General features: G+C 39.7%; 1 protein-coding gene and 1 long non-coding RNA gene across 2 annotated transcripts; one reads left to right on the top strand and one right to left on the bottom strand.

Annotated features, from left to right (window-relative positions):
* Positions 1-401: 401 nt before the first annotated feature.
* On the top strand, positions 402-5,866 carry praf2 (PRA1 domain family, member 2). The gene is made up of 3 exons (XM_038691980.1): positions 402-604; positions 4,226-4,443; positions 5,562-5,866. Exons 1-3 carry the CDS (start codon positions 426-428, stop codon positions 5,699-5,701), a joined length of 537 nt encoding a protein of 178 aa, XP_038547908.1. The 5' UTR covers positions 402-425; the 3' UTR covers positions 5,702-5,866.
* A 5,478-nt stretch (positions 5,867-11,344) lies between these two features.
* Positions 11,345-14,542, bottom strand: LOC119917118. Its single transcript, XR_005447226.1, has 3 exons — positions 14,149-14,542; positions 12,229-12,290; positions 11,345-11,386 (listed from the first exon to the last, which is right to left on the bottom strand). It is a non-coding gene; the product is annotated as an uncharacterized LOC119917118 (long non-coding RNA).
* Between the last annotated feature and the right edge of the window lie 276 nt (positions 14,543-14,818).

Genomic DNA, 14,818 nt, shown 5'->3' with positions numbered 1-14,818 from the left:
ATGACTGTGGTTTATAACTTTGGTTGTGTTTATCTGTATGAATTATTGTAAATAGGAATAGAATGAAAAAATTACAATCTGGATCTCACTCATTTCTAAACCCTGGTTATGGCCCTGAATAGGCGATATGTCAAAAGGTCAACTGTCGGGCTATAGGCCTACCTCTGTCATGAGTCAAGTCAGAAGACTAGACTAAACGAAATATCTAGGTTATACTCTAGGCTATCCTATGGGCCTACGTAAAACTCCGTGAATGTCACCCAACACGCTATAAAGTAATATTAAGAGATAGGCCTAGTTTTACAAATATTTTATTTGAATATATTCCCCCTATTACTGCGGGACCGAAAGCGCATTCTCGATGCTCCGACACGCGTTTTCGGCATTGCATTCTGGGAAATCGAGTTTACTGCCGTTTGGGTAAGATGGCAGGCGTGCAGCCGCCACCCCTCCGGAGCCTGGATGATTTTCTCCTCAGCTCGGCCCGGTTCGCCGTGCCCGATGTGCGCGACTTGGACCGCTGGAACAACCGCATCATCAACAACCTGCTGTACTACCAGAGCAATTATTTCCTGTCCGCGCTGGTCCTCCTGCTCATAGTGGGGTAAGTTTCATTATACTGACGTGGTCAACACCCCCCTCCCTTTCTCCTGCTTCGGTCTGGTAGCAGAAAGGCTGTATTGCATATTGTGAGTCTGTAGAAAACACTGGCGTTATGTCATTTATATTCTGTTTTGCCGCTTCACAGTGTCTTTGCATTTCTAACAGCAGCGAGAGAGAGAGTCGTCCCGTCAACACGACACAGTTTTACAGATGGCAAGAGAGGAGGCTGCCAGTCAGTTAAAGGGAACGCCACACAATTTAAGAATTTACATAGTTTTTTTTATTTCTGTTATATCCTAAAACTCAGATGTGACTATGATGTAAAATCAGAGAGAGAGAGAGAATAAAATGTACATGGTACCACTACATCATCTTCTAGAGTCAGACACCTGAGCCTGGGTTTTGCATCAGACATCTAAAAACTGCACTTATGCTACCCTAAGGCAAACTGATGAATCATGGACTACATGTCAGACATTTCAAATTACTCCCCAATTAGCGTAAACTGTCTGTTACATGGACAGTAGAGAATGAGTGACTGCCAAAAAAATTCCCTACCGTGTTTGTGGCAGTCAGATTTCACTGGTTGTAGTTTATTTTTTGTTAATACTTTGGCTACAATTACATTCATGCTTGATAACACAACAGAATGTTCTTAGTCCTTATTTTCATCTGGTCACTTTTAATTTACCGCTAAGAAAATCATTTTCGCCAGGTGAACATGAGCATGAGATGGGCCATAAAAAACAGAACATGTGATAACACATTGATTCATTTGCCACATATATAGGAATCATTTATATGCAAATTATCTTGAAAAACGGCCATAGTATACAAAACCGTTACTGTTATAAACAGGACGGAAGAGAGAACTCTAAATGTGTATGGCTATATTGTTCCCTTTTGAAGCATATAAGAAAATGACTATCCAGTAAAGCATCAGGTACGGTCACATGGCCATTTAGCTTATTCACAAAAGTCTCACTGACATCTCCTCTTTTTTCCTTTTTATTTTGCTTTTGGGTGGAAAGGGACAGTGTTGATGATGAATCGGTGATTAGATGAACTTTAGCTGATCACCTGAATGTGTTGGCAGGTGCTTGTAGAAATGGCAAATGTTGAACACAGGAAGAATAAACGTTGCTGTCTATCTGAAATGCTTTTTGTCTGAAAGTTCCAATAAATTCCCATCTGGTTCTTTTTCATCTTAGCTGTGTATGTGAGTTAAATTGTGTTGTCAGTAGGATTCACTGATCGCACTTTGAAAAGATCAGCAGCATGTGGGATTCCATACCATTCCTGTCAGAAAAAGAGCTATGGGTTAGAGCATTTAGTTTCTTCTGTTGTGATTTTGACTTTTGGTATTTCCTGTTTTGGCTGAGTTTTTCTCATTCTTTGTCCTTGATTTTGTTTTTGGTTTTGTCAGTTATTCATTCATCTTGGGCTTCCTGTTTTATTTTGAAGTTGTCTGCCACTGGTGTCCTTGTTTAGCTTTGCTTCCTGTCTGTGTCAACTGTCTAAGGACCTTTCCAGAACTAGACTCCCCCCTGACTTGTTTCCATGTCAGAAGTGTGGCTTTTTGACCATGAAGGCCACTTCTGATCAGACTTCTCCAGACAGTAGATGGGTGAACCATTGTCCCACTGTTTTCTGCAGCTCTGTGCTGATGGCACTGCTGGACATCTTCAGATTGCAAAAAGAAGTAAGCACAACGTGTCTTTCATCTGCTGCAGTAAGTTTCGTTGGTCGACCACTGTGTCCACGTTCCTCAGCGTTGCCTTTTTCTTTGTGCTTCCTCCAATGAGCTTGGACAGCACATCTGGAAACCCCTGTCTGCCTTGAAATGTCTGCCTGGGAGAGACCTTGCTGATGCACTATAACTACCTTGTGTCTTGTTGCTGTGCTCATCCTTGCCATGGTGTAGGACTTTTGACAGTAAACTGTCTTCAGCAACCTCACCTTTTCAGCTGAGGCAGCGAGGCCCTATGCTACACCAGCTACAACAAGCTAACTCTTGAGGTGGCTAACACGATTAGCTAGCTACTGCTCAATAAAAATAAAAAAACTAAACAAATCTGAAAAGGAAATTTGGACTGTGTTGAAAAGGCCTAAATAAAATGTAATTTTTAAGAGATGTTTAAAAGTGGTTAACAATTTTTTTCTAATATGCTGCTACTGAACAGTACTGTTGGCACGTGGCAGCGCTTGATGCAGCAGCCGGTAGCTCCTTCAAACTTTGCTACTCTTTTGTTTTTCATCCGTTTTTTTTGCTTTATTGCTGAAACACGTGTTACCTGTGGCAGAAAAACAGTCATTTGAAAATAAGACGGGGTTTTACGATTAAAGAGCAGCGGACCAGAATCCACATGGACCGATCAACCAGACCAGGTACCATGGCAGGTGCAGCGATCGCTCAGAGGAGTAGACAGAGAGCTGGGAGAAGCCATGTTGGCCCAGTTTTAACTTAATGGCTACTGAAGGTCCTGTCTGGGAAAAAATGGGACTCATGTTGGCCAAGCAATGGAACTCAGAGACTGTTGTGCCCACATTTTTACAGAAACCTGCTCGATCAATGGCCCGCATCGAGAACTCGGCAGGCGGTCCGTTTCTCCGAGCTGTCAGCACAAGACTCCAGCAAGATGAGAGGAGGTGTTGTACATTGATGATGCTTGGTGGTCAGCACAGCCAGGATGGACAGTTTCCCAAATGTCAAACTTTTTTATGTGAAGATGAAACCATATTAACATCTTGTTGCTGCTGTGTACGTTCACCCCAGGCACAAATTTAAAAAATGCACTGCCGGATTGTCGGGGTGTATACGTTTATGTATATTCTGTATGTATATAGATAACAGTATATATTGTTTTATTTTATATGTTACCATATTTTAATATACACTTAAATATATGTTACGTTCTGTGTGTGTGGCATGGACTACAAACTATCTTTACTTTCTTTACTATCTTTTATCTATTGTGACTCTGTCTATGGCTTTACCAGCAGTTCATCTTGTACAATACAGTGGTAGAGAATTTGAAGATGAGATTATTATTAGACCAACTCGACTGTATTCTGATTGTCCATGGGTAAGGGAGGACGCCCTCCACTGGGGGCATCATTTTACATCTTTTGACAAATGACAAATGAGTAGCATGAAAAAGACTAGTACATTGAATTGAAATGAGATCCCTGTAGTCCTCTGCCCTCGCCACCACTTCACACAGCCTACACTTTCCCCTCTTGCCTGTCCTGCAGGTGAATTTTAATAATGGATTTATTCCGAAGAAGAGAGAAATTATTTTATAAATGATACTGAGATTTGATGATGGTTTATTTCAACCATTTACTGTTTGTTATATTTTGATCTTCTTCCCTCTCAAAAAATATGGACTAGCCTCCTCTGGTTCTCTCATGTCTGATTACTGAATATCACTGCTGGCATTTTTATTTAATTAAGTGTAAGCTTCTGAAACAATTGATTTGGAGGGTTATATGTGTTTAAAAAACAAAACAAAAAACTTTGTCCTCTGTTATCTAAGCCTTGTCTCTACAACTGTATTTTTTATGTCTCTGGGTATTTCAAACACTTACTGTATGTTGGTAAATGTCTCTTTTCTCTCAGGTATTTCCAGCCCTTCCAGTTGTTTGTCGGGGCGATGGTTGTCACATTGTTGTTCCTGGGTTTTGTCTGGGCAGCTGAGAACCAAGCTCCCATTCGCCGTTTCCGTAGAAACCACCCGTCGGTCGCTGTATTGGCCATTCTTTTGGGCAGTTACCTCTTCATATCGGTGCTGGGAGGCGTGGCCGTGTTCCTGTTTGGGATAGCCTTCCCTATACTGAGTGAGAGAGCAACACACACACTTGCATATTCCACCAAAGCATGAAATTAACCTGCCCACTTGCATGATGACGCTTAATTGGACAGAATTTGGCATGCTGCAAAATGCATATTGTTTTGCAAATTTTATGGCAATGCATGAAATGCATTTTGTCACATCTCATGCATTAAATCTTATCACTAAAACAGAAATGCTAGAAATTCATCTGGTGTAATTAATGTTATTCCAGCTTGACTTTCTTTATTTTAAGCCACATTTTGTGTTTCCATTTATTGTCTTCCTTTTATGATAAGACATCTTATGTGGCTTGAAAAGTTGCAGTGCTCTATAGTGCATACAATAAAATTCTCAATGATAGCCAGAGTAGCACAAACAAATCAAGACCCGTCACTGATGGATTTACCTCTACGATAGGCTTACATAGTCAGCTTAATTTACATTTACACAGTACTAAAGCCGTCAGTACAACCACAGCATAGTTTTCACTCGCTAATTATCATTTTTACATTCCCCAACCTCACCCCCCGCCCGTCACTGTTAAGCTACAGAAAATTGAAACTCAACACTTCCTGCTGGTATTTTGCATCAAAAGCCTGCTGGACTGGGAGGGATTATGCCATTTGTGCCAATGGAAAGCTTTTATTGTGACACACCTGTGCAAGAAATGTTGAGTTTAATTGACAGTGTTTTGAAAAAAACACAACATGGAAACAATTCGATTTTATTACTGAATGGAAACAGTGTTTCTGTTAGAGAAGAGAAAATGAGAGCAGCAGAGTGGCGAGTATGACTTGACTGTTGGAATTGGTGCTTTGGAAATGTACATCATTCAGAATTTATCAAAACCACAAGTAAAACTGTAGCAGGTCACAAACAATAAATTAATAAAATATGAGGAAAATATGTTGAAATAAAGGTCTGTCTTTTGTATAAACTTAGGTAAAGCCCTGGTTCTCTCTACAGTTGAGGTAAATCCAGGCCCAGCCAGTACTGAGAAAAGGATTTACGGTTTGAGACAGAGTAAACTGTGTCGGCTCAGTTAACCTTAGTGAAGTGTTAGCTAGCTAACTAGCCAGCATTTTATCCCTCCATCCTTCTGTGTCTCTCGCTCCTTCACAGTGGTTCTGCTCCATGCCTCGGTGAGGCTGCGCAGCCTGAAGAACAAGCTGGAGAACAAACTGGAGAGCATCGGTCTGAAGAGGACACCCATGGGACTCCTGTTAGAGGCCCTGGGACAGGAACAGGAGGCTGGATCCTAGAGAGAAAGAGGAGGTGGCGTTCAGGGATGGGGGATAGTTTGGGTACCATCTGAGGGAAATGGCAAGAGAAATACATGTGAAGTTATTGGGATATGGGAAGAGGAGAGGAAAAACAGAATTATTGCAGGACAAGAGGAAGTATTAAAATAAAAATAAAGAATCAGGGACAAAAAGGGTGGTTTGGTTTGTTGTAAGAATGAACTAATCTGAAGTTAGCAGTGAAGGAAGAGACCCATCATCATCACAAACAAATGATCGAATCATCCCTGATTTCTTTTTGACAGACCTTGCACTGGTTTAGTTTGGGGCATATTCACATTGAGCCTTGATACGTTACGGTGATACGCTTTTCACCCTTGATTTATTGTGTACATACGCATTCACTTGTGCTCCATTTGGTGCCTCAGTGATTGATAATCTATCTACTCACTCATAACTAAACATTGCAAAGCCTACGGAGCTATAATATCAAAGTTATGTGAGAAAAAGTCATAATATTTAAAAAAAAATTATTTGAAAAGGTTTAAGATTTAGTTGAAGGTGTAATGTTGCTGCACTCAAGCTGATGCTTCAAAGTGCATTCAGTTATGGACTTAAACATCTTGTAATTAGTTTCATTTCAGTATGCTTCCAATAAGCACTATTCACAGCTCTCATTTGACACATTAAAGCTGACTGACCGGTTTTAAATTTAATAACTTGATACTAAAATGGAGTATTAAAATCTTCTAATTTTCCAACTTTGTTCTTGAAATGGTATGACTTAACGTTTTTAATTAACTTTCCTTCTTGAAAGATTCTGAATATCTGATGAAATTTAAACTTTTTCTTGTAAAGTTATCACTTTACTTTTTAAATATTGAGTTTTTCTGGGATTATAATGTTAGTACTTAAGTACTTATTTAATATAATAATATAATATTGTAAAATGTAAAATTACAGCTGTATTTTAAAAATATTATGACTTTTTCTCATAAAATTATGAACATCTATCTATCTATCTATCTATCTATATCTCTCATCAAACAGAAATAAATAATTTCCATCAGTATCTTCTCTCTGCTACGCAAAGCCCTCCAGCTTCTTAGTCAAGACATTCTCACTCCCAGCTCGTCACATATGGACGATTTGGTTTTACCCTGCTTTTTAACACCCTGGGTACCCCTTTAGGGCCGCTGTCAAGTTAGCAACAATACATATGCAACATCCGGTTACACTTTCAAAATAAAAGTACTTAACAGTTAACGTAGCAATTTTGAAACGGCATGCTGTTAACATTGCGATTTGGTTAGGTTTACATTTACTCATTTGGCTTTTATCCAAAGCGACAACATACAGGCATCAACATAGCATCAAATACAGATCTACAATTGTCAATACATACTAGTAAGAGCAGCAATAAATACTAGTAAGAGCTCATAGTACATATCACATCAATGGGTTAAATACCTAGGGAAGGAAGTAAGAGTTCGTTGGGGGAGCGTAGCGGCCGAGAAGGAACGTAAGTTTGTATTATGGAGTTTAGGTAGATGGGTGCAGACCCAGTAGTCACTGTGTACCCAGTAGTCACTCTGAATGCAAGCATTAGTGACTTGAATTTGATTCTGGAGGTCACAGGGAGCCAGTGGAGATCACTGAGTAATGGAGTGACATGAGTCCTTTTGGGCTGATCAAAAACCAGACGCACTGCTGCGTTCTGAACCATTTGTAAGGGTTTCACCACACAAGCTGGAAGACCTGCTAGAAGACCATTGCAATAGTTGAGCCGAGAGATAACCATGGCCTGTACCAGAAGCTGGGTGGACTGACTACTGACTGAATTTTCCTTATGTTGTATAGAGCAAAGCGGCATGACCGAGAGACAGCAGCAACATTGTCTGAAAAGGACAGCTGGTCATCAATCATGACACCCAAGTTTCTCACCACCCTGGTTGGAGTGATGGTTGAGGATTCAATTTGTAGTGTGATGTTATGGTGGATAGATTGCTTGGCTGGAATGACCAAGATTTCAGTCTTAGAGAGGTTTGATCCGCGCCGAGAAGGTGGGATCGCCTGGCGGGAAGGATAGGTAGAGTTGCGTATCGTCTGCGTAGCAGTGGTAAGAGAAGCCGTGCGAGCGAATGATCGGCCCCAGGGAGGTGGTGTAAATTGAGAAGAGAAGGGGCCCTAGCACTGAGCCTTGGGGCACCCCTGTGGATGTGTTTAACACGGGAAACAAACACTGGTCTCCTGGGTGAAAGTCTGGTGTCTGACCCTCCACCCAACCACCTACTTACTCCAAATTTTCTGTTAAATATCCTACACCTACGCTTAGACTTCAAAAGTGACACACAGGCCTTTCCACAGTGTGTTGAACTATGACGGCAACGGGTCTTGACCATGCGTCCATATGTGACAACTTGGGAGTGAGAATGGGTTGTCTGAGTACGCATATGCAGTGTATATGCAACAGTGGGAAACCAAAGTATTGATACTGTGCCATAGTTGTGGTAGTTGTAGTACTAATTCTCTCACCATAGCAAGTGTAAAGAGAAAATCTTATTCATGTGGAACAACAGTGTAACATGCAAGTAAATATGTTCATACTGTAAATACAGAGCAAAATGTACAAAAAAGTACCACTGTACCGACCAAAGTTTCTAACAGGTCCATAATTGTTGAAATCTTGAATTGTTTGTCGGTGAAGCAGTCTTCCTTTTATCAAGATTTTGCCACCAAAATCTCCAAACAGCCTTGGAAAGAACGTATATTTCTCATCCTACTGGAGGATCTTAATTTGATTTGATGAAAAATCATGTTGGAAATTTCAGTGATCCAATGACCAATTACATATATAGCAGAGCAGATGGAGGTGATACAGTACAGGCAGGACCACAATCATGACACACGTGATGTGCATTAACTTTTTTTTTCATTTATTGTTTACATTACTTTGTGCTACATTGAAAAGTGACTTACATGTTTAAATGAGGTGAAGTAAGTCCTATATGAAGAAAACAAATCCAGTGTTTTAAAATAATCATTTCACTTAGCACAATTCTAAGACTGTATTTATGTAGAATGAAAGGCTTCACTCACAGAGCTGCCCATCATAGTCCCCACTGCTCGTCACTGGGAGTTGCCTAATCTTCCAGTGCTGGCAACTGGGAGTATCTCTACTGAACCAAGTGAATAAGTCTACTGACTTTAGTGTTCTTCTATCTTCTATTATGTCAAGTTTTCAATAATCCAAATAAATATATCAACATCTACCAGATGGATTGGCACACCATTTCTAGCAAGATCATCAGGTCAACATTTCCATTTGTCCAATATTTTGGTTTATGGCTAAATAGACGGAGGCATTAAGGTTTTCTTTCAGCATTCTTTCTGAAAACTGCACTAGCTTTTAAAAAATTAAATCACAAATATAGCTCCCATTAAAATTTACCAGCACAGCTTTGCAGGTAATTATTTCAGGCCATATTCACAATATCTACTCGTGCATTCTTCTAATATCTTTTTTCATGTAATAGTACTTTTTTTTTGTTTACCCTTACCCATATTCAGACATATGGGGTGAACAGAGCTAAGGGGTGTTTTGTAATTTGCATTTTCTCTAACAGAACCTGGAAGTTCCAGTTTCAGGGTCTCTATGCCTGCAAAATGAATGACATGTAATGCTATCAAATGTTAGCTTACTAACATGCTAAACTAAGATGGTGAACATGCTGAACAGTAGCTTCCAAATATCAGCTTGTTAGCATTGCCACCGTGAGCATGGAAATGTTTTGACATTGGCATTTAGCTCAAAGCACTGCTGTGCCTGTATACAGCCTCACAGAGCTGTAAGCGTTTCTGTAGACTCTTACTCTTGTTAATTATTGTTTATCAATAATAAAGATTTTCTGACAAGTCAACAATCACCACCAACTAAACCAATATTGAAAATGGGATATAAAACCTTGCTTATGTTCCATAAACCTTAACACATCAGTCCACTTCAGACACCAGTGGTGGTTGTCCAGCCCTGTAATTTACAGTACATGATTGGTTCCCTGTTCTGTAGACCTAATGCAGGACCGCTGTTCTTTGGAGAAATGTAAAAAAGACCTGTGTTGTTCTTAGAAGGAAAATTTGGGAAACACTACTATGAAGGAAGAAGTTTTATAGCAATTAATTTTGTACTGAGCTGAGTGAAGGTATTTGACTAATTGAAAGCTATTTTATTGTATACTAGCTGCCTGTTTTGGGGACTGTGCATTGTATTTCATTGTTTAAACCTAACATAAAGACATGGGGAAACCTGTTTTAAACATTTGTATGTGGGAACATAGCCCTGCATTCCGTGTTCATGAAAGTCGGTTTTCTCTGTGTTATTTTCATTCCTTGGATGTTCCACAGACAGATTTATAAAACGCCGAGGATGCAAGCTTTTGCTTTTATGTGTGCATTTTTGATTATCATATAGTTATAGTTGACTGTGTTAGCTTCAGTGCCCTGAAGAAACAAATAACCTTGTTAAGTGGTTTGATTTGTGCCATAGTAGTTTTGATAATTAGCCAGTACAATGATGTTTTAGACATTTCGTTCATGTACTTATCCACAACCACATGACAGTGGGCAGTGGAAGCAGGGAACATGGCTTTAATGGGCCTCGGACATGTGACCCTTCTGTTACGTGTTTCTCTAGCTGCTAGAGCAGCCTGCCCTATTTGTGGTTTCTCTTGGGCCTGCATCACTAAAGACAAGTCAGGAAAAACACTTTTTGAAAGAAAAGCTTTTTGTTAAACTTTGTAAGTCTTAAGCGTTTGCTGAATGTTCAGTGAGAGGAGAACATTTCTGAATGACATAAGTTTTACAAGTGATGACTGAATGTTCAATGTTGCCTTCTATTCAGCTAAATGTTAAAATTTTGATTAACCAACACCATGTCTTTAACTGTTTTGCCAAAAGCTGGTAGTTACATTATTTATAACACGTTTTCTAAATAAAAAATGAATGCTGTACTGCAGTGTGTATGGACTTTCTATGTATCTAGCTGCTAGCTAAAGTCACAGCACACAACACATTTAACCAAAATTGAGTTCAGATCAAAATCTTATGTTTTGAATTCCTAGCATTTAAAAAAAAAAAAGTGCAGTTATTCTGTCACACAAAAACAGCCAACTAGAGAGCTAAAGCAGCAGAGCTTTATCAAGTAAAAGCCGGCTGGTGAGAGAGCCACGGCTAGCCTTATCAAAAGCTAAAACTAAATTTATAATTATAATTTATCTATCAGTAAATAAAATTTAAAAATATCTTTTTAATGAACATCTTCAAAATTCATTGTTTCATTCCACATAACTGAGACAGTGGGTAAATCCAATCGTGATGGAGACAAACACCAGCTGCACTAAGCGAGTTTATTAACAGAGTAATCCAACGAAAGTTAAAATCAAGGGCAACTGGACTTGGTTGAAGATACTGGAAGACGTTTCGTCCCTCATCCAAAGGACTTCTTCAGTTCTGACTGACTGGCAGGGAAACTCAGCTATTTAACCTCAGTGGGGTCGTTGGCCCGGGTCATCGATACCGCTGGTTCGTTAGTGTTCCTTGTTGCTGTGACGACAGTCGTTACAGTCGTTAAGACTACCTGTGGCCAAGACTGAACAACCATCGTTGGTATCTTCACCTGAGGCCAATAGGTTACGTTTGTTGAGTTTCCTGGGAAGTGATGAAAGGACAGCATTGTAAGTGGGGGATAAGTGGTGGCGTAGACCCCCTCCCCCTGTTCAATGACGGCTTCTCAACCCGGGTGTAGATGCTTCCTTGACACCTCTTTCAAACCATCCATCTTCTCTGTCTAAAATGTGCACCTGGTGGTCCTCAAACGAGTGTCCTCTGTCCTTCAGATGTAAGTAGACTGCAGAGTCTTGACCTGAGGAGTTGGCCCTTCTGTGTTGAGCCATGCGTTTGTGTAGTGGTTGTTTAGTCTCTCCAATATACAGGTCTGTGCATTCCTCACTGCATTGGACCGCATACACTAGATTGCTTTTCTTGTGTTTGGGTGTGCGGTCTTTGGGGTAGACCAGCATCTGTCTTAGTGTGTTCTTGGGTTTAAAAAACACAGGGATGTTGTGTTTGTAACACATGGCTCAACACAGAAGGGCCAACTCCTCAGCTCAAGACTCTGCAGTCTACTTACAGACCTTGTCTGGAGTTTGCATGTCCTCTCCAGATTCTCCAGAGCACATCCAAAGACATGCAGCTAAATAGATAAATTGGTGACAATTAATTATCCTATGGTGTGACTGTGTTTAAACTGTAGATCAAATTGATTTCAATATAAACAACAATAGTGGATGAACAGACACATAGAAAAACAATTTCTTTTGGTCAGTTTTTTGAGGGCACAATGGCCAAATGCCAACGCAGCAAGCCCATCAGATAAAACAATGATTATAAGTCCATGGAAATATGAATTTATCATGAGGGTTATGGATGATTTTTTTTATTCTATTTGGTCTCTTGTCTTATTTGCTTGCTAATTTATCAAAAATTCTTACCTCAGCTCTGTTGACTTCTTCTCAGAAGTTCTCCTGGCTGGCTGGAGCTCCATTTGCCATGTCTCCACAATCACGTGCAGACCACAAAGCAATTACATTTCATTATTATCTTTTACATCACTGTCACTTTGATATACTGCATCATAAATTCAAAATAAGGGAGGGGAGTAGAGATGCGCCAAGTACCATAGCAATAATTGTAAAATGCCTTTATTTATTTATCCCTTTATTATAAAACTTCAACAAGAACATTTTTTTTTCACTTTCCACTCCAGTGGATGTTCTGCACTAAAGGCTATATTCTGCCTTATTTTGTATGTTTTATTTAAAATGATGTAATTTGTACTTAAATAATTGTTTTTGAAAAGTGCTCTACAAATAAGGATTATTATTATTATTATTATAATTGTATGTGTATTTAAACTAAAAATTAAATATATTGGGAAACACCTTTACAGGCAAAGTTTTTCACTGATTTGAAAGTAAAATCAAACATACCTTGTGATTTAATAATTCATGCATGCAAGGGTTAAAGACACTGGTGTCTAAAAAACATATTGAAAAACTCTAAAATGCACACAAATCTCTTTGTATAGTTCTTCAACAACGGGTATCAATAGTTATCTTCTCTCCTTTTTCAATTAAAACAAATAAAACTTTGATATACTAATTCAGATTTCTTGAATACTTTTATTTTGAAACAGCAAATCATACCTGTGGGACAATTGATTGAAGATTTTTACATACGACTACATTAAAATGATGGTTAAAATAGTCTACTACTCAACTACAAATCAAAATTGACAAAATTATGAAATATTTTATCATATTTAATAAGTAAGAAAATCACAAAGCTGGGACATGGTATGGTAAGTCATAATTTTGAATTACTATCTAATTAATTTAACTCAGGAAATTGAAATTCTGATTATCTCATACTTCTGACTTGATTTAGTGTCATGTAATTTTGACTGATTTTTGAATGATTAGACTACTATTATTTTTGTCTTTTCTAACATTCAGTCAATATTTTTCTTTTCCTGGCAGTAATGGGCTTTCATGTCTTTGGTATCGTTGTTCCGTTTAGTGAGGTACTCTGTTGAGGTCAGCTTGGAAGAGCAGGTAAGGAGTGGTGTAACAGCCAATTATGGGGTTTTTTGTGTTGGCGGCAGTACTGAAGTGGGCCAGTAGGTGGTTCCTGTCTGTTTTGGGTCAAATGTAATTTAAGTAGGAACCTTTGCACAGGTGACAGGTGTTGCTGGATGGAGGTGAACACTTATAGTTTTTTGACAGCTTCGCTTTGGCACGCTACGCTGGGCAAGCTGTACAAGTGTAGTATGGAAAAGTGTAAGATTCAGTGGATTGCATTATGGATTATTGTATTTACCTGAAAACCGTCATCATTGAATAATGAATTCAAACAAAACGGCAAGTGCAAACAACTTTGTTTCGTATGACACTAGTAGCGTATGGCGGCTGGGCGAGCGTGTCAATTAGAGACTTGTCTATGCAACCCTCAGTGGCTTTAAGTGTGGCCACTACAACAGCTAAGATGGACATATGGATACACAGGAAAGTCAAAGTATGTAATGTGGGTTGTGTGGTCAGTCCCTTAACATCACCACAGACACCAGATTGAAAAACATTGTTGCAAATACAAAGAGCTAAACCTGGCGCTAAGAGGCTTAATCAGCATTGTGTGAACTAAGCAAGAGCTTGAATGTAACATTCAACGTTTTTTTTTTATATGAAAAGTCCCACACTCTGGCTTTAAGCACAAATTTGAGGTATGCAATTCACAGGCAAACACTGTATTCTCTACTTCACAACATTTATTTAATAGTGACTATGACCTCTTACTAATTGTAGTTGAGGTCTGTTGTCATGTTTCATCATATCTATAGCCCTGGATTTACTTACTTTTGCCTACGATGTCGGGTACACAAGATGGCTGCCACGCCTATCCTGCGTTCCTTTTGAGCATAGGTTGTGTGCGCCTCCAGAAATTAACGCTACGCATCCGCAAGATGCAATTCAGCTCATGAACGTAGGGGCAGTATGTCGACCTGACAGGCAGGTCAGCCAGTATTATATAGCTGCAGTACTGGGGGCTACAGTTTCCAATAGTATGAAGCTGTAGTACCGGAGGCTGCAGTTTCAGGACCCCTGCAATCCTGGGACCGCAGTTCTAGTTCTTTTGCGACAGCGCCATCTAGTGGACTGGTGGTGGTAATGCACAGCAACCCGAAGGAGGTTAGCCCTGTCAGCTAGCACGTTGGCCGTGAGACCGATGTGTGCAGCTGTAGGGTTAACTGGTCAACATGCATATAATCAATAACTTAGGTTTAGGCACACACTTGGTGGTGGTTGTGGTAAGGGTAATTGGCTTCGGGGGCTGTAAAGACTAACATAGCTAGCTAGCTAGCCAGTCAGCTAGCTGGCAGTATCAAAGTAAAAAAGGGTCCTGGAACTGCAGTTCCGGTCCTAGGATTGCGGTCCTGAAACTGCAGCCTCCGGTACTGCAGCTACATGCTACTCAGGTCAGCAGCAATCTACTGTTCCACACACCAGCCCAGGTGGTGGCGGTATG

The sequence above is a fragment of the Micropterus salmoides genome, unplaced genomic scaffold (assembly GCF_014851395.1).
Source record: "Micropterus salmoides isolate LMB-PRFRI ecotype aquatic unplaced genomic scaffold, ASM1485139v1 Ms_hic_scaffold_10, whole genome shotgun sequence".
In the NCBI taxonomy this organism is placed as follows: Eukaryota; Metazoa; Chordata; class Actinopteri; order Centrarchiformes; family Centrarchidae; genus Micropterus; species Micropterus salmoides.
This window is presented reverse-complemented; position numbering and strand designations above follow the sequence as displayed.